The 25,396-nt window shown below is 33.9% G+C and overlaps 1 protein-coding gene across 3 annotated transcripts; it reads right to left on the bottom strand.

Moving 5' to 3' along the window:
- Positions 1-5,838: 5,838 nt before the first annotated feature.
- LOC145558469 (diacylglycerol kinase 5-like) lies at positions 5,839-23,127 on the bottom strand. Of its 3 annotated transcripts, XM_081619718.1 has the most exons (14): positions 22,937-23,127; positions 21,154-21,289; positions 13,909-14,130; positions 13,677-13,799; positions 13,446-13,574; positions 13,177-13,262; positions 12,637-12,760; positions 11,656-11,704; positions 10,608-10,690; positions 10,079-10,146; positions 9,912-9,989; positions 7,070-7,157; positions 6,484-6,600; positions 5,839-6,311 (listed from the first exon to the last, which is right to left on the bottom strand). In XM_081619718.1, exons 2-14 carry the CDS (start codon positions 21,199-21,201, stop codon positions 5,985-5,987), a joined length of 1,542 nt encoding a protein of 513 aa, XP_081475844.1. In that variant the 5' UTR covers positions 21,202-21,289; positions 22,937-23,127; the 3' UTR covers positions 5,839-5,984. The 3 variants fall into 3 exon arrangements, with proteins under 3 accessions (XP_081475844.1, XP_081475845.1, XP_081475846.1); XM_081619719.1 differs by lacking the exons at positions 21,154-21,289; positions 22,937-23,127 and adding an exon at positions 14,821-14,961; XM_081619720.1 differs by lacking the exons at positions 21,154-21,289; positions 22,937-23,127 and adding an exon at positions 14,404-14,424.
- Positions 23,128-25,396: the final 2,269 nt, after the last annotated feature.

Below are 25,396 nucleotides of genomic sequence, written 5' to 3'. Positions count from 1 at the left end.
CTCCCAATTAGCATCAATCCATCACTCATCATGCTTCACCATTCCCCTAGCAAGAGAACTGCTCACAATCCATTGAAATTAAGATCAATACTAAGCTAATCAACAAATTCATCATCATCATATCAATAGAACTAATTCAATCACAAATTCAATTCAAACTTGAACAATCAACAAGGCAATTGAAATGATAATCTAAAAATTGCATTAAAGTAAAAGAAATCCTTACAAACTTGCTTCAATTCAATGGAGGAAATTCTAGAATTAACAATCTTCAATCAACAATCAAGAACTTTTGTCTCTACAATCTAGAGTTTCTCTCTCTAAAATTCTAGCCTAATTTCTATTCTAATTTCTGAAAAATTCCCCTCTCTAAAAATATAAAGAAAATCTATATATATAGTAAAACTAACTAAGAGAAGTTAGTTAGGTCGTCCCCAAATAAACCCATACAGGCGCGGCCAACCATAAGGGGGAGCGCGGCTGTGCAAAACTGGGTACGGAACAGGGACCCAGACAGGCGCGCCCACGCCAGAGGGAGGAGCGCCCGCGCCACCAGGCCGCGCGCCCGCGCCTGGGATCAAGGGAGCCCTCTTCCCTATCATTCCGATGCTCCTCGTGCGTTCCACTTAATGCTCTTGATAAACACGAAACCTTCTAAACTCCATGTTTGCGGGTTCAAGACTAGAAATCATGCCCCCACGGCTTGAATGCACAGCACAAGGACTTAGGAACTTGCACTTCTCCATGCTTGAGCTTCAAATGGAGAACATTAGACATCCTAATCAATGTCGAACTTGGGAAAAGACCTCGGAAAACTTGGAAAACGACCTTAACCTGAAAAATAAAGGAAAACAAGCAAATAAGAGAGAAAATAACAAAATAAACCAAGAAATGCATAAAGAAAGAAATCTAACTAAGAAAATACAAACTGAAAGAAATAAAGAGTAAAATCAAGGAAAATCTAAGTAAAAGAGCTATAGAATAGCATGAAATTCATCCTAAAAAGAACCAAATGAGTGCCATAAATGACACTCATCACTTGGCGGCTCTAGCCTTCGCCAGGTCCCTCTGGATTTGCGTAGAGGACCGCTTGGGAGTCTTCTCGTCTGCGACCATTTTCAAAGCTTTTTCTGCAAGAAATAATAAACAAACACTTAGGACAAAATCATAAATGATTAAAAAAAAGAAATAGTACAAGTGGCATTTCACCGGATGTGTAGCAAAGATACGCTTTGGAAACATCATGCTTAGCCCACAGGCGGACAAGGACACCTCTTCTCTAAACCATGCACACATGGGAATCCAGTTACTGGGGACCTTTATTACATCCCCGATTGAGAGTGTCTCCTGATGGAGCTTAAAGAACTTGGTTTCCATGATTGCATCATAGTCATCCTCTAGGATCCGAGGAAGGGCACATTTGCGACCCAAGAGGTCGGGTTTTTTATTATACCGGCGTAATCTCGGTTCTCTCAATGAGTTGGGGTAGACAGTATATAGAAACGGTTCTTCCAGCCGTCATATTTAGACCATTTGTCCAAAGTCATTTGATATTGGGGAAGGGTGGTCAAGGTGTACCACGCTCTCTAACCGCCTGGGTTGCGGCTGAGATAGTGCATGTGTGCAAATGCCTCCCAACCGGGGTTCAAATTTTGCATCTCATAGGCAGCGACATACCCCAAAATGTGAGCCCATGAGTTTGGGTGAGATGCCAGACGCCTAGGCCATAACCCTTGAGTATGGACTTCACGGCGTTGTGAAGCGAGAACCGGAGGCCAGCTAGGAATGTCGCCTCATAGCAGCCAAAGTAGGCATTGGCATTCTCCTGGTCATCCTTCCAAGAGATGGTGCCTAGCTCAGGTGGCACCCGGATAGTATTTCCATCTCCCAAGGGCCGCTTCTGTACAAAGCTTTCAATCCCCTTTAGCATGATCCGCCTGCCTTTGGTAGAGATATGGATGTTAAAGGGATCATCCTTGGCTTCCCATTTTTTCCTTTCTTTGCCTCTCTATCCTCAAGCGGGTAAAGAGGGGCATCACTATCATCCTCAGAGCTAGACCCTGAGGCGGAGCTCTCCTCGTCTCCCTCTCAGGGAACCTCTTCACCGGCTAACCCCGATCCTGAAGCAGACTCTTCCTCGTCTCTATATTCGGGGCCAGCCTCATCAAGTTCCATTTGGGAGACGGCTTCCTCATCATCTCTACCCTCAACTTTATACAAAATTATGTCACTTGGGGTCCTAGGGATACCAGACGGGGAGTATTCCCTTAACTTTTCATTCCTCTCTGACCCCTGAACCGGGATTATTTCATTGGACGACACTTCCAATGTACCGTCTCTTCGACGCCATTTGGTGGCTGTCTGTTTAGTCCAAGCCATCGTTTCATGCACAGACACATAAATGGTCGGTTGGGGAGTACAAAAAATGCTCCATGCACCCACAGCCGGTACTCCTAGTCCTAGACTCAGTCGTACCAGGAGACCGGCTGACCACTAACCTAGGTCGTGCCGTGTGTGTTGGTGATGAGTCCATTTATTGAATGAAATGAAACAAATGTAAATGAGCTGAAGGGGGTAGAGACGGTACCTTACTTTTGTCTCTGAAAGAGGGGCCAACGGTGATGACCGATTAGGAGACTGCTGAAGTTGACCTTGCTTGCGTGGGGCACAGGCAGTTGTAAACCGGCTAGGGCAGGCGGAAAAGGAGCAAAGTTTGTGTTCACACACACACGGAAGTCAGACTCTCTTTCTCTATAATTTTTTGACTTTCTCTCTCTAGAAGATTTTGAAAACGTCCAAAATGAGAAGGTTAAATTATGTATTTATAGAGGGGTAAAAACGGGGGGTAATTTTGTAATTTTACCTGGAATGTGAAAGGTTAAACTTTCACAGTAAAAAACAAACTTTTTATTACTATTTTTGGTAGCTGAGTGACATGTGTCACAGATGCCACGTGGCACGCCACGTCATATCTGTGAGGGGCAAATGTTTTGAGTAATTTTACCCATGTTACGTGGGCCAATCATGTCGTGACACGTGTCATACTCTGATTGGTCCAGATTGGACCAATCTCCATTTGACACGTGTCACTCCTAAAATTTGGGAGAAAAAGGCGGCCTTCAAGGGCCCAAATCCCGAGAAAGTCGTAATTCGGCGTAGCCCAGCAAGATTATGTCAGAATGACATAATCAAGGGCACATTTCCCGATGACCTATAAATAGGGAGATTTTCCCCATTTTGGGGGCACCTACAATTTATTACTGCATTCCTACATTCTCTTACATCAGAGAAAGCACCTGATCTCGAAATCCGAGAAGATCTTCTTTGTATTTCCGCACCTTTTTCATTCTCCTACGCGTTCTAACTTGATCGTCGGAGGCGGAGCTCCTACCACCCGGAGTCTCCGTTGTTTTGCAGGTACAGGCGCAGACGAATGAGTCTCTGAGTTGTAACTCTTCCGAGGGACAAAAACACCCAAAACAAGACTCAAAGTTGAGTATCTAAACTTGACAACTTTCTTTTGGAGTTGCTAAGTTTAGATACCAACTTATTGGTATACATTGCAAAAAATACAGTCTCTCAGAAATACTCACTAATGCAAGTGTTGGTAAGTAAGTGTTGGTAAGTAATAACACGTGGAAGTCATTTAACACGCTCCTATCCCCACCCATTTTCTCTAACGCATAACAAAATTTAAGTTTATTTTATGACTTCCAAAAACATTTTTTGTATTAAATCTCTGTATATTTTATGCCACGTGAAACTTATCAAACTTTAAAATATTTTTCTAAAAACTTAATTTATTTTAATTAATATTAAGTTAAATTTGTTGATATTAAATCATTTTTACCGAACTTAATTTAACTTAGTGCCTGTTCACATTTATTGAACTGAGCTGAGCTAAACTGAATTTAACTGATTGGAGTTGAACTGAACTGATTTGAACTTAACTAAGCTAAAATGAATATTTTATGAGAGGGAAATTAGGAGCTGAATTTAACTGAACTGAACTGATTGGAGCTGAACTGATTGGAGCGTAACTGAACTGAACTGAAATTAAGTAAATGTGAACAGACCCTTACTTATATAAACGTAGTTCTAATGATATCCCATTATATTGTTGTTTGAATTTGCTATTTTTTTACTAAATTAAAATATATTTACTCTAAACTAAAGGAAATTATTTTTGCTCAACTTATCATATTATTATTGAACTTAAATTATTTTTACCAAACTTAATTTAATATTATTTTTACTATCATTGTTGTAAAGGTTATTTCTTAAAATTATTTTTTCTAAAATTAATTTATTTTTATTTAAGTTATAATTCATTATTTTTAATTACTATAAATATCATTGTTGTAAGGTAAAGAAAATAAAGTCTAAGATGATTTGGGTTTACTCATGCACCTGCTAGGTTTTGAAGGTGCGAATAACAGTTCAAGGCATAAGGATTCATAGCTTGAGAGTTAAGCTATGGGTTGATTGCTTAATGCTTGAACCTTGCACTACATATATTCATGTTTAGTCATTGTATTAGGGTAAAAAAAAAAAAAAAAAAAAAAAAAAAAAAGAAAAAAAAAAGAAAAAAAAAAAAAAAACAGAGAATGAGATTAAGAGAAATATCTAGAGAGAGAAAGCCTTAAATGTAAAAGGCATAACACACTTGGTTTATGTGTGGGAAGGACCGAAGCACGGAAGGAGTGTATTTGGGCAAGATGTTTTCATTAATATACATTGTAATTTATGATTTTATTTTCTAGTAATTAAATTGTTATTCATATTATCATTTGCTAGATATTAATATTTTGTATACAAAAGATTACATAAAGAATCACATAGCTTGGTGGTAAGACATTTAGTTCTTGAATTACAAGTTGTGAGTTCAAATCTTGTGGAGAATTTTCTTTTATAATTATTATTAGTGCATGACATGTAATGAAAATCAATGGAAGAAAGAGCCACGTGGCGTTATGAGTACTTGAATGGATGATGTGGTAAAGTGAGGGGAGCTTACATGACACGTGGACGTTGTTAAAAACGCATTTTAATATATTAGTATAGATTACTCTATAGAGGATTCGGGTTTCCCACAGTACATTCTACTTGTCTTGTTCGTTACTTGTTTCCTAGAACAATCCGTTTTCCCTTTTAGCACTACCAGCAAAGACTTGAAAAGACCGACTTGTATTACTATATACTTCATAAAAGAGTTGTTTGTCTCATTCCTCATTAAGAATGTTGCTAATTGATGATGTTCTAATTCATACTTTGCAGAAATTAAGAATTACAGTCAATTAAGGCAGATGAAGAAATCTTGTGGAGAATTTTTTTTTATAATTATTATTAGTGCATGACATGTAATGAAAATCAATGGAAGAAAGAGCCACGTGGCGTTATAAGTACTTGAATGGATGATGTGGCATAGTGAGGGGAGCTTACGTGACACGTGGACGTTGTTAAAAACGCCTTTTAATATATTAGTATAGATTACTCTATAGAGGATTCGGGTTTCCCACAGTACATTCTACTTGTCTTGTTTGTTACTTGTTTCCTAGAACAATCGGTTTTCCCTTTTAGCACTACCAGCAAAGACTTGAAAAGACAGACTTGTATTACTATATACTTCATAAAAGAGTTGTTTGTCTCATTCCTCATTAAGAATGTTGCTAATTGATGATGTTCTAATTCATACTTTGCAGAAATTAAGAATTACAGTCAATTAAGGCAGATGAAGTTTGCTTGTGCTCTCCAGTTGATTTTTTCAACCATTGGAGACTTAAAAATGGAAACCAATACCATACCATGATTTACGTCTTTGCTAGAGGAAAACAACCATTAAATCTATAAAACTGAATAATAATGAATTTGGAAAAAATTACATGCAATCAATTACCAATATAATGGCAACTAAAGAATTAATGCCACCCTGAGAGTTTGCTCACAACTGCCTGATGATATTCACAATGAGGTGGGCAATAGGCCTAACTTAAATGTGATAAGTCAACTTCATCTGGAATTCTGAAAGTGCTAGCAGCACCAAATTTGCTCCACTCTTCACCAGCTGCGGCTGGAGAATCATCTTCATTATCGTCGTCCTCATTCTCACTATAATGTAATGAAGATGGATCACGTATACTTTTTGCACGGCACTCATGGGTTGCAAGCATGTTCACCTGACCATGATGCGAGATTTCTACCACAACAGCGTCATCATCAACTGGTAGAGGCTGTTTCCAAGGTTCACCATCAATCCTCATAAAAGTATGGTTAGTAGCACCTTTGTGAAACTCAAAACGGATTCGCTTTGCCTGAAATTGTACATTTTACCCAAAATTAGTATAGAAGAGTTATTTTACCATATAGTACTTGAATTTACAAAAGAATAAAACTGTGCTGAACATATAATCCTCAAATCTGCCAATGGAATCAGAATGCAAACAATATGGAGTTCTCTTTCTGGAGTCAGGACATGTGAATTACCTGTGCAAGACGAGTCCCATGGCCATTTGGAGCTAGTAGAACAAGCCCATGCCAAGCATCTCTAAAACCAACAACTTCTATAAGGCCATCATCAACATATGGAGGAGTCAAATCTCTCTGCACACCAGTTTCAAACAAAGCGCTTACATGAGAATTGTCCAAAAAATAAGTGACAAGGATTTTTATTTTTCGTCTGAAACTTTCAGCTTGTTTCTTTTTCTTTATGGGAAGGGGTGAAGCCTGGAAAATACTACCCCTATTTCGATCTATTTTATCTTATTTGAACAAATATGATAATAGGTGGGCAGGTGTAAGAAACAGGTGATTAAAATAAATGAGTGTTAAGAAAATGAGAAGTGGAAGGAAGTAAAAAAAGGTGGACAAAGTAAGAGAGAGAGTAGACATGTGAAAACATTATCGAATCATAGGGGTAATGTAGTCAAATGGGTTTGCCAAAAATCGAATGAAATGAAAGTGTGAAGAACTTTAGAAACAAACTAATATGGAAAGTGTATGAACATTCAGAAACTATGTGAAACATCTTTAAGAATCAAGATAATATCTCAAGAAGTATGTATGAACTAACATCTCGTAATTTGTTCTTGTTTGGTGTCCCCCAAGGATTTAGTCCGCCTGAGAAACTTGGCAAGTTAAGGCATACAATTGACCTGATGCTGTAGGTTAAAAAATAATGGTAAGTTTGCTAGCCAATATTTAGAATAAAATGAATTGTTACATATTTTTTCAGAGTGTAGCTGTTCTACATACAACATGCTAATTATGATGCAAACACACTAATTGTGTGATGTCAAATGCATTGATCTCAATAACTTATAGGATACTATACAATAGTGTAAGAAACTAAAGTTCGATTGCTCAATAGCTACTGGACAATCAAAGCCAATAGTCATTTATCTATATCATTTTACAGAATACTCTCAAAAACAATTGCCTACTGCAAACAATTCACCATGTGGTAAAAAAAGCACCAAGGTACTTGTATCTCATAAATTAGGGTAACAGCAGAACAAAATGACTAGAGGAAAAGGCGTAACTCAAGAATATGGGTTCTTAAGTATATTTCAATCATTAAAGACAATGGAGATACAGTTAACAGAGACAACTAATTCAGATAATTAGACAATTATCTTCATTAAAGACAATATAATTAGACAATTGTCTTCATTAAAGACAATGGACATAAACCAAAACAAAAAATAAAATAAAATAAAAACAAAAAAACATTTCTGGTAAAATGGAGGACATTTGATTTTTTGATATGTTTTCAATCACACATGTAAACTAAAGCCTCACTTCTATTGGGAATGGCTGCATATATTTCAATATAAATATTTTTATTAATGGAAGCCTTGTAAAAAAGCAGCTGTTCTGAATATAAGCAATATTGGTATGGCTCTAGTATGCAACAGAAGAATGCAACTAAAACTGTAACCAGGCCCGTAGCAAAGCCAGGGCAGGTGGGGCGACCGCCCTGGGCCCCCGAACCAAAATCCCAACTTTACTTTAATGAAAGGCCCCAAATTAATTATGTATAAAAAAAAGAGAAAAAGAAAAAAATTAAGGAAGAAGCGTATAACTGTATTAGCAAAACCTTCAGTTTTAGAAATTCAATCCCATTATTTCGCTGTTCAACCTTCTTCCTCCCTAATTTTTCTCCCAAAATATTCACTTTCCTAAGTGAATTTGATTAACCAAAAAAAAAAAAAAACTGCCATAAATTAAATTTTATCCCTTTTTTTCAGTAAATTTATTTTTCAATATGTATCTCAATTCAATTTTCGGTCAGATTAATCCCTTCACTTACATAATTATGATAAACGGTAATTTTATCCTTCAATTTTCAACGAAAATTTATCTCATTATATATAATTATGTTTGTAAACTCTACTTTATTCATCTAAAACTTTTCTTTCTATTAAGTTTTCATCTGTACAATTTCTTATAATCAAGAATTATAAAATTGGGGAGAAAAATATCTAAGTCATTGATTGGTGGTTGTCGGTTGAATTGGTTGTTTAATTGTGCTAATTGCTTCGACTCGTTTGACGAGCTACGAGTTCATCATTCATCAGATTGATTAGAATGCTACGGAGTAGTTTGCTAAGGTTATTTCTTATCTAACTTTTTAATTTTGTACTTTTTTATTCTTAAATCATAATGTAATTATGTAATTATTTTATTTTATTTGGTTATTTTTACTAATTTTTTTTGTTTCAATTGTTTTGTATTTTTCAGATTTGATTACTTGAAATGACATTTGTTAGAACATATCAATATAGAAAGAAAAAAATATTATTAATGACTATTATTAGTGACTATACTTTATGTATTGAAAAAAAATATGTTAGAACATATCAATGTAGAAACTATTAGTGACTTTGCTTCTAGAAAGGCTCGTAGAAATATTTTCATATGAACGCTTAGGCTTTAATTTCAATGTTTTATCTATAGGAAATTTGATGTTATTAAAGATTATTATGCGTAATAAATTTTTTTTTTTGCCCACCCAAATTTTATTTTATTTTAAAATACAATATGTGAATTAGGGCCCCAATTTTTGTCTTCGCCCCGGGCCACCGAAATTTCTGAAACGGCCCTGACTGTAACCAAATGTCATTTAGCAAATCTAGGGACAACAACATCAATATAGGAGTGTTATCACTTGGAAAGTGGAGAAGATCCTTAGTCTAACCAACAAAGACTCCGATCAACAACATACCGTGAATGTTAGTAGCTTAGCACCACTTCTATTCTTCAAAGCTTCACTAGCACTGCTGAAGACTCAATCTTAAGTTGTATTTTTGGAAAATTAAATTTCAGCTTAAATGTAATACTAAGAGTCTAGGACTTTAATGTGCAGCTAAATTTATTACCAGCTATAGAGCCTTCAGCTCAGTCATCAGAAAATTAAGAGCCAAAATAAAACTGTCACGTTCAGCTTTAAATTGTAATTATTTTTAAAATTTCTTTTTAAGTATAACTCCATATAATTTAAGAGCATGTTTGGTAAGGGTATTTTCTACTCCAGAAACAGATTCTCAATAAACCATTATCAACTTTATCAGTATAAATAAATTCATTATTGTTATTTAAGTGTTTGGTTAGAGGGTCTAGGTAACATTTACCTTTACTTGAGGGTATTGGTTTCCATTATAACCTATGGTACCAATTACTATAACCCTCAAACACACAAGTTTAAGTGTTTCCTTTCCATGGTTAAACCAAACTATAAAAAAGGTAAGAGTTTATGATTTCTGCCCCTCCCCCCTCTCTTATTAGTTTTCTTTCCATTCCATTTCCGATGTTCGTACCATTTTTGCTGAGGGAAATACTACAGATGACAATGCAGAGGGATGGGATACGCCAGCAGTGATTATCTCAACTTTGCTAAAATAGAATTTCGTTACCTGTGAGGAATATGGATTTCTTCCCATTCGCCACCAGGTTTCTTCATGATCTTCACCTTTGCCAGCTGTGCAATATTCCTAAAGGGAAAGAAAAAAAACCTCTGATTAAACTTCAAAGAACATATATTAGTAACTTAATATTAAAAGAGCAGTCAGAGTATACTCACTTATCAGCAGGATGGAACAGGGAAGCAAAAAACCAGCCTTGTGTGCACCCAAGTTTAGCATATGTACTCTGCAAATGACAAAGGTCAACTCAATGTTGCTACGATATATGCTAAAAAGGAAAAAAATTGAAAAATAAAATTGAACGCTAAAACAAAAATAGATTATTAGCTTTAAAAAACAAAGAGACATCGGTGCTTATTTTCCTAAATCTAACAGAATCATCAATTAGACCTTTATCAATTTAGCATTGTAATCTGCAATGTAATATAAGGGGAGCTCAAAGCTGCTTAAATATCATGCTTATTGTTACTTTATAAGAGTGGTATATTTGATTTTCATGGACTGATGCATGCAAATGTCAACTCCAAAAGGCCCAACATTTTGCTTTTTTTCCTTTTCTGCCTATTAGCATCTATGGTCAACCATCTACCAAGAACATAGCCTCAGAATATTAGAAGGCTACATCCCTCAACTGATATATTCAGTAACAATTACATTATGCAAACATAAAAATAGAAGACAACGAACCTGATTGACCAACTGATTTTTAAACTTTTCAGGATTCAACTTCCTCTCAGAGTGAAATGCGTATGACACTTGGGCATCCATTCCTGTAAATTTGATTCAAGAAAGAACACAATATCAGAAAACAAAGAAAAATGGTTTGTTAAATAGCTGCAAATCAAGATGAATGCTGCATATATTTCAAAGAAGAGAAAGTTCACTTCTAAAATTTCAAACACACTGCTAGAACTGAGGATGGTGAGCACACAATGCTGTAACAAAAGAAAGTTCACAATACAGTAAAGCAATGGAGAAAATTCAGGTTGTTCTCTTAATTGATCAGCAACGGGTTAAAGTGAGAAAAACAACCTACAAGCCAGAGTAACATTGCAAATATACATAATGTTTTTCCAATGTAACATCATATGGAGGAAGGGGGCAGGGTAACATAAGAATTCAGCAATTGGGTATCTAATCTTTTGACCTATAAAAGCTACATCAATGAAGTAAGACATCATCCCATTTCAACCTTTTTGTAGAAAAAAAACACCATAGGGAAAAAATAAAATTGGCCTACAACTTTTATTTAACAGGTTTATAGTAAAATAGTGAATAAGTGCATCACCATTCACTAGAATACTATATAGGAAGATCAAAGAAATCATGTGCAAAACAGGAGACAACTAAATTTAAAAGTTAAGAGGAAAAAGAATAGGTGGTCATGGCTTCTTCCATTTTACACTCATTGAGAATCGTGTAGAATAAGTAAATAAATAAATATTTTTTTCTAATGCAGCTAGGATCACTTGTTCATGAAGGCAAATAATCATGGTAATTAAAAACAATGGTGTACCTAAACAATGATCAAGTATATAAAAATTCAGCAATCTCCATATGAAACATATAAGTCAGCACCAGAACCACCACCATAGCACCAAAAAGGGGTTCTTTTAATGAAATGCCAGTTGATAAAACTTAACATGCACATTGGAAAAGAAAGGGAATTCTCACATGAAATACTTTACAGTCGAATCTAATAAGAGAAAGAGAGAAACAAAAATCACCATCATACCCATGCTGAAGTAATTCCAGAATCCACCACGGAATGTAAGGTGACCTTCCTAGAAAGCATCAAATAGAAAGAGCTCATGAGAACTGAACATTTTTAATGCTACATAATTTAGTTATAGAGGAGCCATAGTTGTGTATAGAAGAATCAAAGAGTCACTAACAAAGAACATAAATCATAAGCTCTTAAGATTAAAACACGGAAGGGCATACAATAAAGTTCTTTTGATGAAATTGCAATAATTTGTCTTATCTACTTTTTGTAAACTTACAATGCATGGTCTTTACAAGTAATAAGCAGGAAGTAAATTAAATTAAGCACTAAAGTGGCATTATTCCATGGGCAAAAAAGTTGATAAAAAAATTCGCATAGTGACAAGTAACAGCTAATGTAATTCTAAGACGACCGATACTCTATAGAGTACACATGCGGAGCATGACCTTGAAACTAATGGTCCTAACTTTGTGTCCTGCCTAGACTTGGTAGAACTCATTACAAAGGAAATCAATAAATCAAAAGTCTGGCCTCTTTAGATTATCAAGGGTACTTGTGTTTAAGTAGAGCAGACACATATACCAATTATTTAACGTATTTACAGGATTGTTGGTGCATTATAATGCCCAGCAACATGAGCAACACTAACATAATATAGTGTATTGGAGACTCAACCATGATGTGTTCAAGTCTCAAATTCTCATTTATACATCAAAGTGCATTAGTCTCGTATCTCAAGTATGAAAGCCTCTGTTTCGACATCTGTAGGTTTTTAACTCCATTTCATATCTCCCTGACTACAAGTTTTAAGGATATATATAGCCAGCAGAGCAAAAGAAATTAGTGAATCATAAAACAAATAAAAACTGCCTGATAAGAAATAATTACAAGCACATTCAGCATGAAATGTAGTATCACAATTTTTGTTTTGTGATTTAAAGTTAAATTAAGAAAAAAAAAAAGGGGGGGGGGGGGGATAAATAAAGGTACCATGTTAGAAGAATCTGTCGGGGAAACACGATGAAATGCATGTAGTGAATGTGGCAATTCAAGAGGGGCAATCGGTTCACAATTTCCTTCAGTTGGGATCTTCATCCTCATGAGGATATGCCAGCTATAAGTAACAACAAACAAGGAAAGCATTTATATACATATTAAACAATAATTACACGTAATTGATGAGCAGGTTAATTAATAAATTTAAGGTGACCACCATTAATCCCATCAGTAGAACAGACTAACGAAGAGAACAGAGTGGAATATCAGGATAGAAAGAAATAAAAGTTAACTAGCAGATCAGGATCAAGACTAAACATGGGTTGACATACTGACATGAAAATAACAAATTCAGTGAAATAGATATGTGCCATGTTTTGGAATGAAGCAAAAAGGAAATTATGAATAAATAAAAGGGAGGAGAGAGTACATATTAAATACTTCAATACATATTTTCCCATTTGTTACAGACTAAGAGAATAGTAAAATATAACAAACAGCAAGGACAGAGCAAAAAAAAAAAAGAAACTTAACTTGTCAATTTTCATTTCTTTTGCTTTCATGACTTGATCCAAGAACGACTTTACAGATGGTTGATCAGTACCAGGGTTTTTCTTTCCCTGCAAAGTGATGACAGTACATTAGACTAAGGATTAAATCCTGCAGTTGATCATAGAAACAGAAGGAAAAAAAAGAGAGAGCAAAGAAGAGATTATGTAGTTAAACAAAGGAGGTTTTTTCGTGCATAGTACAAAAAGCAATTAGTACCAAAAGGGCAACACATTAAAGAAAAAGTTATTTACCCAACCAAATGCAAAGGGGAGGTTGTTTCCTGTTCCAAGGGGCATAGTAGCAATAGGAGGAGGATGAGACAACTTCAAGTCGCAAACAACTCCAAGAATCCATCCAGCGGTACCATCACCACCGGCAACCTAAGGAGCAAGCATACATCAATGAACAGTAATGTCGGTCAACGAGTGTTTATAGATGTAACAAGCAACATACACAAACCAATTATCATAGCATAGACTTACAACTAGTCTTAGTTTCTCCTGGATCTTTATAGCCAAATCATCTTCCTTCTTCTTTAGGTTTTCCAGATTAAGATAGAGCGTACTTAGAAACTTATCAGGAGCTTGTTCCAACAAATCAACCACCTACATTTAGACAACTTAGTAAACTTAGGCAAGCACATCCAGAAGTTTCTGCTATAAAATTTCATTTTGAATCCAAATTTCGAGCACAAATTCCAGTTTAATCGGTGACCTGATTAGTATTTAGTAACGAACGATATGTTTCAAGAAGATTTCCACCAAGCTGACCACCACTTTTCGAGTTGACAAACACAATTACAGGACACTCAGGAATGTCAGATGAGCAGCCTTCAGGCTGAAAATCCTGATTTAGTATATAATCAGGAATCCAAAACTCCTTTAATTGTCTCGCTGATTCGGATACCGGATCCCCCATGCTATGATTGAAATTAAACTGCAGAATTTCGCAACCATGACAAAAGAAACCATACAAAATTAAAAACCTGAGCACATACTTATTTTACAATACCAGATCACTAGGCATTATTTTAACCGAAATAATGCACAACACGCATCAATCATCGTCAACTAGTTTAGTTAATTAAAATCTCAATAATACTACCTCAGATTGAATCTCGTCTACGTTGTCACATTTTATTGCTACTTATATACACTAATTAATGCTAAAAATTGCAACAAATTAATGCTAAAATTGCAGCAAACTTACAAAGAATCAATGCAATAAGATCACACATTCTAACAAAAATTTGACATCAATAAATTTTATAATAATATCATAATTGTGACATAAATACATAATTGCATATCATTTTCAACAGTACAAAACAAAAAACACGCAAAAATCATTATCAATTACATTCATCACCTATTTTCGTAGAAATTTCAAATAAAAATAAAATTCAAATTTTAAAAATAAATAAATAAAAAAATGCGAAGAATGTTACCGAATGCTCACCACAGAAGAAAAACTTTAATGATTTACGTAGTTTAAATTTTCGACGCATAATTTAACCAAACATAGAAAATTCGAATTTTCCAGCGATAAAAGTTAGAAAAGATCTAAATTCCGACATTAAAATGGACAAATGGTAGTTAGAGAGAGAAAGTGAAGAGAGAGAATTACCTGAGAAGCGAGGTATCTGTAGAAGAGAGAAAATGTGATCAAAGAAAGGAGAGAGAATGGCAGAGATGTAAATATTTATAAGGGGGAATTACAGGGGAGGAGAGAGAAAAGGGGAACATGAATGAAATGATGAAAATGAGAATGGAGATGTTGAAGGAAAGTGGCATGAATATGACTAGATGAGCCTCCGCGGTTGTTGTTCGTTGTTGTTCGTTGACTTTTTTGTCTTGACTTTGGACTTTACTAATTATGATTAGCATATGCCATACATACTTAATTACTGTTAAAGTATAGAGTTCACGCTATAATAAGTTATACTTTCTTTGAGAATTCTTTATGGTAAGATGGAGCTGATGTGGGGATTACACTTATATTTATAATTATACATTGATGTTGTTCATACCGATTGTCGAATAGGGCGTCCTAATAATGTAGCACGAATTTCATTTACATCTAGCGTGAAAAAAAACGTTATTTTGTCTTTAGAGACAAAGTCCTTTAGCAAGTTTGGGGTGCAAGTCATTCAACATCCACATGACGCTCTAAGAAACTTTGCTCAGCAGCTTGGTTTTGGTCATGGCCAAGCCCTGGTCATTTCCCAATCTCGCCATTTTTTTCAATATATTAATGCAAATCTGCAGTCTTCTCTCATAATGACCAACACTTTGGTCACGTGCCGTGAATACTCTAAATCTTAACAAGTTACAATTTGAATTTTTTTAATAGTACCCTTATAAAATTACCATTTCAGATCAAATCGAAAAACAATACTCATGCGAAAAACAATACTCATGCGAAGTTTTTCATACTTCAAAATTAAAGTTGTTAAAGCGAGTTATGATCATTACATTATGAGAACAAATAGTACAATTAAACACTAATCATCTTATACAAGCAAATATAAATTGGCCGAATAAAAGGCACAACAAATAGATAACTAAAGTGGTAAGATGTGAAACGTGGTACATATTGTTGACATCAGGCCCACCCCTTAGGGTGTGCGTAGGGATGACAATGTAGTCCGGATCCGACCCTACTCCGCCCCGATTCGAGGTGAAATATCCGCTCCGAGTCCGAGAAAAAAGTAATCCGAGTTCGACTCCGAGTCGGAGGAGGGTCGGAGTCGGATCCTACAAAAAATCCGAGAAAAAAATCTGACTCCGACAAATGTCCGACTTTAACGGATTATCTGATTCCGACTCCAATAGATGGTGGATTTTTGTGTAGGTCATGGTGGCATTGGGTGTGGGTTGTAAAGGCCCAAATAGCCCAACATCTCAAAGTATATTGAATAATGAAAAAAAAAACTCAGGGTCGGATCGGAGTCGGATGTCAAAGTCGGATGTCGGAGTCGGAGTCGGATGTCGGATTTAACCTCCGACTTCCTGTCGGGTCGGAGTCGGATTTAGCATAATCCGCTCCAAGTCCGACTTGTTGCCATCCCTAGGTGTGCGGCCTGCGCAATCGCACAGGGCCCATAATTGCTTAGGGCCTCAAAGTTTTACAATATATACAAAATTGTTATAATAAATGTTTAGTTTAACTATTGTGGCTTAGTGGTAAATGTGGTGATATTAATTCTGGTAGGTACGAGGTCCAAGTCCTGCTAGGTACTTTTTCCAGTTTTTTTTTTTTTTAAAAATATTCTCTTTATTTTAATTTTAATTTCATAAATTAAAGGTTTGGATAATCTTTCTATTTTCAAATAATCCGTATGGGCTTTACTTTTCATTTTGGTCTTTTTATATAGTTCCATTCCTATATTTATAAGACTAGATGAAGCCCGTGCGATGCACGGTTTGTTAGTATTTTTATAAAAAATATTTTTCATATTTATGTGATTAAAATTGTTATTATATTAGTTTTAAAATATTAGATAAAATTCCTAATGTCAAAAGATAATATTTTGCAATTAATTAATTTAAACTTTAAAATCTCATTCGTCAATATTGCTTACGTGGTATTTGAATTATTTAATTGTAAAAGAAATTAATAATCTTTCATTTAATTGGCTACAACTTAAATTTATAATCTTGTATGGCGCGCTAAGAAAATAAAATCCTACGTGGCTCTCTAAAAACTCAGGGAAAAACTCTCCTTTATATATATATATATATTAGATTGTAACAATATTTTTATACTTTTATCCCCACTAATGGTCCCTTGACTCAATTTCGGGCCTGTTCACATTTACTTAATTTTAGTTCAGTTCAGTTCAGCTCTAATTAGTTTAGTTCAGCTCAGCTCAGTTCAGCTCAGCTCTTAATTTCCCTCTCTCATAAAATATTCATTTCAGCTCAGTTCAGTTCAGTTCACTTCAGCTCCAATCAGTTCAGTCCAGTTCAGTTCAGTTAAGCTCCAATCAGTTCATTTCAGCTCAGTTCAGTAAATGTGAACATGCCCTTCATATTTAGAAACATAATCATTTTCTCCCCTCTTTATAATAACCCATAAATACTTTTATTACTTTTTTTAATTTATTTTTTCTTTTGCTTTTCAACATATTTCGATCTCTTCAACAATATTACAAAAATTACATTTATTTCTTTATTCTAAACCTTTGCAACAAATCATAGCAGAGCATTTATATACGTTTTTTTTTAAAAAAAGGATGTACATGTATCTCAATTGCACAGGGCCTCCATAATAGTTGGGACGACCCTGATTGACATGACTTGTTTATAATACTTAAAAAAAAAAGGTGACATGTGACACATATTTTGCATTAGCAACGCTTTTTAATAATAATAAATTAATTAAACTACTGTTTAGCCCGGACGATATCCCAATTTATACATTATATATACAGTTTTCATGTATTATAATTATGCTTTTTTTTTTACAAGCGATTATGCTGATTATTGAAAGGGCATAAATGGAATATCATAATATTATCAAAAGTTCAGCCCATGCCTTCCTTTGGCATGCCTTTTGTCCCCGGCTCATGAGGTACGGGGTAATAGTTATTCCCTCCGTTTCATAATGTTAGTCCCATATACTATTTTGGGCGTTTAAAAAAGATCTACCCACATTCAATATATTTCATTTATAACTTGATTTTTTTAGAATTAATTGATTGTAGATTGATGACATGACTCTGAATAAGGAAATTTTTACCTTTAATTATGCAATTGTGACTTGCTTGTGGTTTCCTAATAAAAAATTAAAAAAGTTAAATAAGGTGAACTAATTATGAATTATGTTGTACTTTAATGTTAGATTCCAAATATATTTGTTTTCTTATTTTATGCGATTGATTCCATATGGGACTAACATTATGAAACAGAAAGAGTATATTGTATACATTTTGTGATACTGAGTTTATTCTTTAGTATCTTATATTTTTTAAAAATTGAAATTTGTGGTTTGCACTTATATAATATTCTTTTACATATTAATAACATGGTTGATAATAGGCTTAGATGGTTAAAGAGTCATCCTTATTATAAGAGATTTGGTGTTCGTGACACGTCGACGTTCTTAAGAACGACTTTAAATATATTAGTATAGATAATAATAAAGTTTAGATTATCATTACCTAGGGATAATGGGATTCACCTTTGTTATCTCTCTAAAACTTAAAACAGCAATTGCCTTTAATATAAATAAACCCCTCCCCTCTTAGCAAGAAAAAATTGCCTTTACCCTCCTCAAACATAAATAAAATTTACTTCTTTCGTTCTATGATCAAACCTGGTTAATATAAATGTAAGATTTTAATGATTTTTTTCCACCTGTTATTTATTTCCTTTCCATTTTGCTTCCAATGTTCGTACCAAATGCCTCGACCCCTTACTTTGGCCTTTTTCACTTTACCTTGAAAAAAATATTTAGTAAAAATAATTTCAGTTCATTAAAAATTAAGTTCATTTCAGCAAAAATAATTCCAGTTCAATAAAATTCTGTAAACTTAAAAAATAAATATAATAAAAAATCAGTAAAAATACTTTTAGTTCATTAACATTAATTTCAATTCAGTAAAAATAAATTGAGTTTAACAAAAATAAGGTGAAGTGAACGGAGCCTTAGGAGCATTAAAGTACACATAAAGCAAACATAATTTATACGCAACTCATAGGCTCTGTTCACTTCACCTTAAAAAATAATTTTCAGTAAAAAATAATTTATGTTCAGTAAAAATAAGTTCAGTTCAGCAAAAATAATTTTAATTCAATAAAAATAATTTCAGCTCAGTAAAATTCAGTAAATGTAAAGAAGAAATATAATAGAGATTCAGTAAAAATAATTTATGATCAGCAAAAATAATTTCAGTTAAGTAAAAAAAATTCATTTAAGTAAAAATAATTTAAGTTCAGCAAAATTAAGGGGAAGGGGCCTTAGTAACAGAACATATGCATGAAGCACATTGAATCATGTATAGAAACACTACCTAAGTTGTTATCATACACGACAATAATGCCAAATTAAAACGAGGATACAAGGAAACTTCCTTGATCATAAGTCCAAAAATCATGTAGAATCCTCTTTTCTTAACCGTGTTCAAGTAAAAAGTAAGAATAATTGGAAAAAAAATTTAAATTATTGTATACATCCGATATACAATAATATTTTTTTTTTTTTTGTGAGAACAATAATATTAAATATACATCGATTAAAATTATTGTATACACTCGATAACAATAATATTAAGGGCCTATTCTCATTGATTGAACTGAACTGAGCTGAATATTTTATAAGAAAAGGAAATTAGGAGCTGAACTGAACTGAATTGAATTTCAACGTAAGAGAACAAACCCTAAATATACATTGATTAATTTTAGGGCCGCAACTCAAACATTAATAACATTGTATTTGATAATTCATCGGGAAAAAGTAAGGGAAAATATGGAAGAAAAAGGGAGAAAAATGAAAAAAAAAAAATATCACGTACAAACGTGTGGACATCCATAAAGCTAAATGGAGTAATTATGTTGGTTAAGTAGTTAAGGGGAAGTATTATGGGATTGTATATTGAATGCCTACATCATTGTCGTTATGGTGCTCTCTCTACACACAAAATGGAGTAATGAATTGTGAGGCAATTATGAAAATTTATCTCGAGAAACTTATATCAAGATTTTACATAACTATATTTTATAATACAAGTATTATATAAGTTAGAAAAAGTAATAATCAAAATATATCTCGAGATGCTTATAACAAGATTTTAGATGACTATTTTATTCTATATAACAACCATCGTTCTCCTAAAGCTCAAAGCCGTTTTAATGTGGGATTGAATATTTGAGGTCGGGTGGAGCAGATAGAGATAGAGCTTTTCACGGGGGAGCAACAATGGTAGACAGATAGTTGAGGTTGGAAGTAGAAGAGTAGAGCTTATAATAGGAGCTTAAAGTTTAGATCCTTTGTTTAGCCTAATCATTTATTTAATCAAATATCAAGGGTTTAAAGAGGTAACTGATTAATTTTTTTTTTTGGTTTCAATTCTAGCAATTCATTTTTATGCCTAATACTATTAATATTGACTTTGACTTTAACTTCTAACTAGATTAAACCCCGTGCAATGCACGATTGTTAAATAATCTAATGACAATAAATTTTACCAAAAATAATGGATATAAATATTGTAAATAGACTTAGTACTAAATAATATGAAATATTGTGAAAGAAATTAATTAGTATAATGTAATGATATTTCTGGACTCCTAATACTACTACGTAGTCCTTATATATTAGGTATTGCATTTGTTTAGTTTGAAAATGTGGGTCATTATTTATTTATTTATTTATTTATTTTTTCCGTTTATTATATTTTTTGTGAATGAGAGGGTGGTAATGCTTTTAATTGAACCCGTTTCTGTCCAAGAAATCCCTTACCAGTCATGCTCTAATGTGAGGATGATGCAACAAGGCCTCAGTTGGATAGATTGGTGGTAAATCAACCCCCCACTCTTTCAATTCCCCGACCTTTCATTCAAACTAGGGAACTTGCCCTTTCTTTTCAATATAAAATGATATGAAGTATTGATAGAGAATAGAAACTATTCTCATCTTAGGTTTAGAATATATTAGGTAACATAAGATGTGTATAGATATCAAAGATATAATCTTAAACAAAATATATCCTAAACCTTAGATGAGAATATTCTATGGATATTCTCTATCAAGTATGGAGTATTATATATTGAACAATTATTTGAGAACTTTGCCACAGGGTTTTTCGCTACAGTCCCAACTCCCAAGTATGAACAAAGGAGTAAGGGTGACAATCACTTGAGAGCAAACATAGTACAAAACAACAAAGAGAACCAAGAAAAAAAAAAAAAAAAAACGAAAAAAGGAAAACAAGAGAATTTTTATAAGGTCACTTACTTTGTGTTTTCTGAAAATTTGCTTGATGTGTTCCCTTTTTCCATGCATTTGATAAGTTGAAGAGTTTTTCCAATGCTTATTAATTTTGCAGCACCAAGAACATCTAAACTCCACCTGCTCTCTTATCTTTTATAGCCTGATCATATAATGCACATTGACTTTTTTACTTATAAAGGTAAATTTGGTTGCATCTACTTCGTACAATTAATAATTTGTATTAATGTGGTGAAAAGAAGAAATCAATCAAATCATAACCAACTTTAAAAATAATTTTTTTTTTTTTAAGAAAAACAACAGATAAAAAAAAAAAACGTATAGTCTTGTACACCTTGACCGATCTTTGCATCTTAAAAGTAATCTTCACCTCAATGACTTATAATAAAAATCTAATACGAAGTATATGATTATAGACTCATAGTATTAGATAAACTTAAACAAAGACATGAACCTATGATCATTTTTTTTCCTCTCTTTTAAAACAAAAAACAAAAAATTTATGACAAAATCATAGACATTAATGTTATACTTAGTATATTTTATAAAAATAGATATATATAATAAAGAAATAACTGTGATTAAGTTACAATTTTAAAGTTTAGATAAAACGTCCATATCCTTTTAATTAGAATCTCTTTTGTATCTCCATAGAAAGGTATAAACACGTAATTAAAATCATTTAAAAACAAATCGATTAAAATAAGTAATTTTTTAATAGTACGTAGTTATTGGATCAGTTGTGACTTTCATAACATTATTGATTAAAAAGGGGTTTTATTAGATTGGGATAATCCAAAATAAAAAGTGTAAAATATTTTAAGAAAATAGTGAAGACGACCTAGACGTGAAATATGACCTAACTTTTTAGGATTGATCTCATCCTAGATAACATACAAAAGATATGTACATAGATGATACGCAGTATGTTCAAACAACTAATAATATCATCATTTGTTAAAACTACTAACAGTTGAGTTGGTGTGTTCAATTCACACAAGTACAGACCGAAATAGGGAGGTGGTGTTGGTCTTGCTGGTTTGGGGCCCAGGTCTATAAGTCTTGGGTCTCCGGTTGGCTATACAATCGGAGGCATTCAAAAAACGAAACGAGCCTCACAATCCGGAACCTTTTGGCTTGTTTAATGCTTTAATCTAGTTTCACTAAGCCTTAGAATTGTGGTTTAAATTTGACAATCTAAGGTATACAACAAGTTACAAGTCTTTCAATAAAAACTCCAATGGTGTATTTTTGTTCAAAAAGTGGGAATAAAATAAGTGGCAATGGCACATCAAATAGCAACTTAGAATCTAAAAGATCAACAATAAAGAATAAATTTTTTTTTTTTTGCCCTTTGTAATTTTACATAGACCAATACCTAATATGTAATCAATCGACAAACGCGCTTTATAAAAAAAGAATCTGGCAATCATGGAGATACCATTATTAATCAAATACGTCCATATTCTCCCTTCGTTCTACTAAAATTGCCCTCTTATTTTTTTTATGTCTCATTGATTTTTCTCGAATCAATTTCGACTCAAGCAAGATTTAAAAAACGGCCAAATCATAAAGACCAATATTTTTGGTTGATTAAGAAATTTGAGTGAAAACAAACTACAAACTGAACCTAATTAATCCTTACAGAAGGTAAAAGTTAATAGATAATTGCTCGTAGTAAACCTACATACTACGCAGACAATCATATGAAACTGGAAATTCAAAACAAAATCAAGATAAATTACGGATAAAGATATATGAAAGAAGGAAAGAAATTAAAAAAATTTACCTGATTTTTCTGATGTAGAGCTTTTTCTGATCATATCACATATCAGTACATATCACCACTCTCAATTCAAACCTGTTGTATAAAATCCTCTATGATTTTTCTAATTGTTTGTTTTTGACTTAAAAAAGATATACAGTAGTTTTTTTTGGTTGAAAAGCAAAACCTTTATATTCTATTAGTTGATGTAATTCAAACTCTTGAATGTTAGGTAGAAATCGAAAGAGGGAGGGCGGCTTTTGAGCTTTCAAGTTCCGTGTTGCGTTTCGAATCTTAACGGTCAAGTATTAAAATATATTTCATTAATGAAATTTTCATCATACACCCATGGTATATCCGCTTAGAATACAAGAGTTATACAAACGCGAGAAGAACATCGTGCGCAAATACAAAGTACATGAGTGAAAAAACAAAAAATCAAAACGATTCTCTCCTTAATTTAATTTAAGGGATTGATTTGTTATTTATATTCCTTGATATGAAATTGATTTATCATTTACATTCGATATTACTTTTGGTATATAAAATTTCATTTTTTTGGTTAAGAGAAAATAATGGAGTTTTTATTGAGAGAGAAGCCACGATAATTTTGGAATTTCGAAGTGATTTAATGTTATTATGGAGTTGATTTTATCATTTCCATGAATCTTTTAATTGAAAAGTGTAATTGACGAATTCATTGTTGAAGAGAAGGTATTTTTAATTTTTTGTTATTTATTTTTCTGTTTTGATAATATTTCAAAGGTTGAAGATGATTTTCTTCGTATTTTGATTAATGTTCTTTTATCATTTTTAAATGGAATGAAATATGGTTTGGAATCTAATCAATATGTTTTTTGAGTCATAACTATATGTTCTTCATATTACAAACAATGTTCTTTAAGGTATATAAATCAAGTATGTGTTAGAAGACAATGTGAATGTCAATCATTGATTTGATGTTGCAATGCACATATAAGTCCAACCCTTGTGAACTTATATGGCAATATATGAGCATGATTGAATTGTACTCTTAGTATAGAAGTATTAGCTATATGTAAAGGATGTCATACGAGGCAATAATAATAACATACTACAATTTCACTCATCCCCTTTACTCCTTCAATTCTCCTTCACTTCTCCTTTCACTGATTAAAGACTTTCGATCGGTAAACATTTAACACGTTATCAGCACCAGTTTCTAGTCAGGTATATTTATACCTACTTCTAAAAATTTATAAAAAGTAATACTATCTACTTCTAAAATGTTTTGAGGAGTATGCTCTACAGTTGCCCATATTTGGGATCCTCTATACCAGAAACTCAAACATTTACTGTATTATATGTAACTCAAAAACAACGGTGAAAAATGTTTCGGGTGTTTTTGTCCCTTGGGAGAGTTACAACACTGAGACTGGATTCAGCAAAGGACACCTGTACCTGCAAAGCAAACGGACCGCCGGATGGTCGGTGGTCCGCCTCCAAAGATTAAGTTAGTAAGCGTTCGGTAATAAAACGTGCGGAAGTTAAGTTATCTGCTCGGATTCCAAGCTCAGGTAAAGTGCTGTCTGTTCTTGAAAATGACAACTCTGTAATACGTGACGTATTGTCTCGTATTGCGTGTATATTCTCTGTCTTGTCATAAATGTAAGAATGTCCCTATTTATAGGGTCCTTTTGGAAAGTGTGCCCTCCCTAGGATCTGGTGACCTAAGAATTAGGTCACGCCGCAAAACGGCGCCTCAGGATTTGGGCCCTTGAAGGCCGCCATTCCAAAGGCAATGCTTGAGTGACACGTGTCACTGAGCCCAAAAGGCCTCTGGGCACCTTTTGGGTGCCACGCGTCGCCGCCTGAATGGTTCATGCTGGATCATCAGTCTGTTTAGGGCAGAAGAATGTCCGCCCTCCACGTGTCATTATCTCATAGGTCCAAATGGCACCTTTACTGAAGACACGTGGCGTTTTCTGATTGGGCCACTTGGCCGGGTAAAAATACCCAAATCATTTGCCCCTCACAGGGGTCACGTGCATTGCACGTGGCACCTGTGACAGGTGTCTTCACATGACTGGGCGGATTTTCAAATTGTTTTTTTGGGGGAAAAATTAGGGTTTCCTCTTTCTATAAATAGGAAGGTTTGACTTCATTTTTGTTTTCACACCTTTGCGAATCTTGGAGAATCTCTGGACTTTTGACTCTCAAAGACTCTTAAAGACCCTGACTTTTGTCAAGCATCCGACACTCGGCTTCTCTGAACGACTGCTTCAGCCAACCAGGCGCCTCAAATACCTTCTTCTAAGGTAACCGCATGCTCTTTTCTTTTATTTTTTCTTGCATTTTTCATTTATTCAAATGGTTTCCCAAACGTACACGGCACGACCTAGGTTAGCGATCAGCCGGTCACCGGGGACGGCTGAATCTAGAACTAGGAGTGCCGAATGCTCGTTCGAGAACTTTCCTTTAAGTACATCTCCAAATCCGACAGTG

This window comes from Chenopodium album, chromosome 9, assembly GCF_948465745.1.
Source record: "Chenopodium album chromosome 9, dcCheAlbu1.1, whole genome shotgun sequence".
NCBI lineage: Eukaryota > Viridiplantae > Streptophyta > Magnoliopsida > Caryophyllales > Amaranthaceae > Chenopodium > Chenopodium album.
Note: the sequence above shows the minus strand (reverse complement) of the source record. Positions and strands in the feature narration are given on the sequence as shown.

Coding starts and splice junctions, on each gene's coding strand:
- LOC145558469 (XM_081619718.1), bottom strand. CDS start 21,201: ATGCATGGAAAAAGGGAACACATCAAGCAAATTTTCAGAAAACACAAA. Junction 13,263..13,445: donor TCCCCTTTGCATTTGGTTGG/GTAAATAACTTT, acceptor ATCACTTTGCAG/GGAAAGAAAAACCCTGGTAC. Junction 6,312..6,483: donor ATGGGACTCGTCTTGCACAG/GTAATTCACATG, acceptor GTACAATTTCAG/GCAAAGCGAATCCGTTTTGA.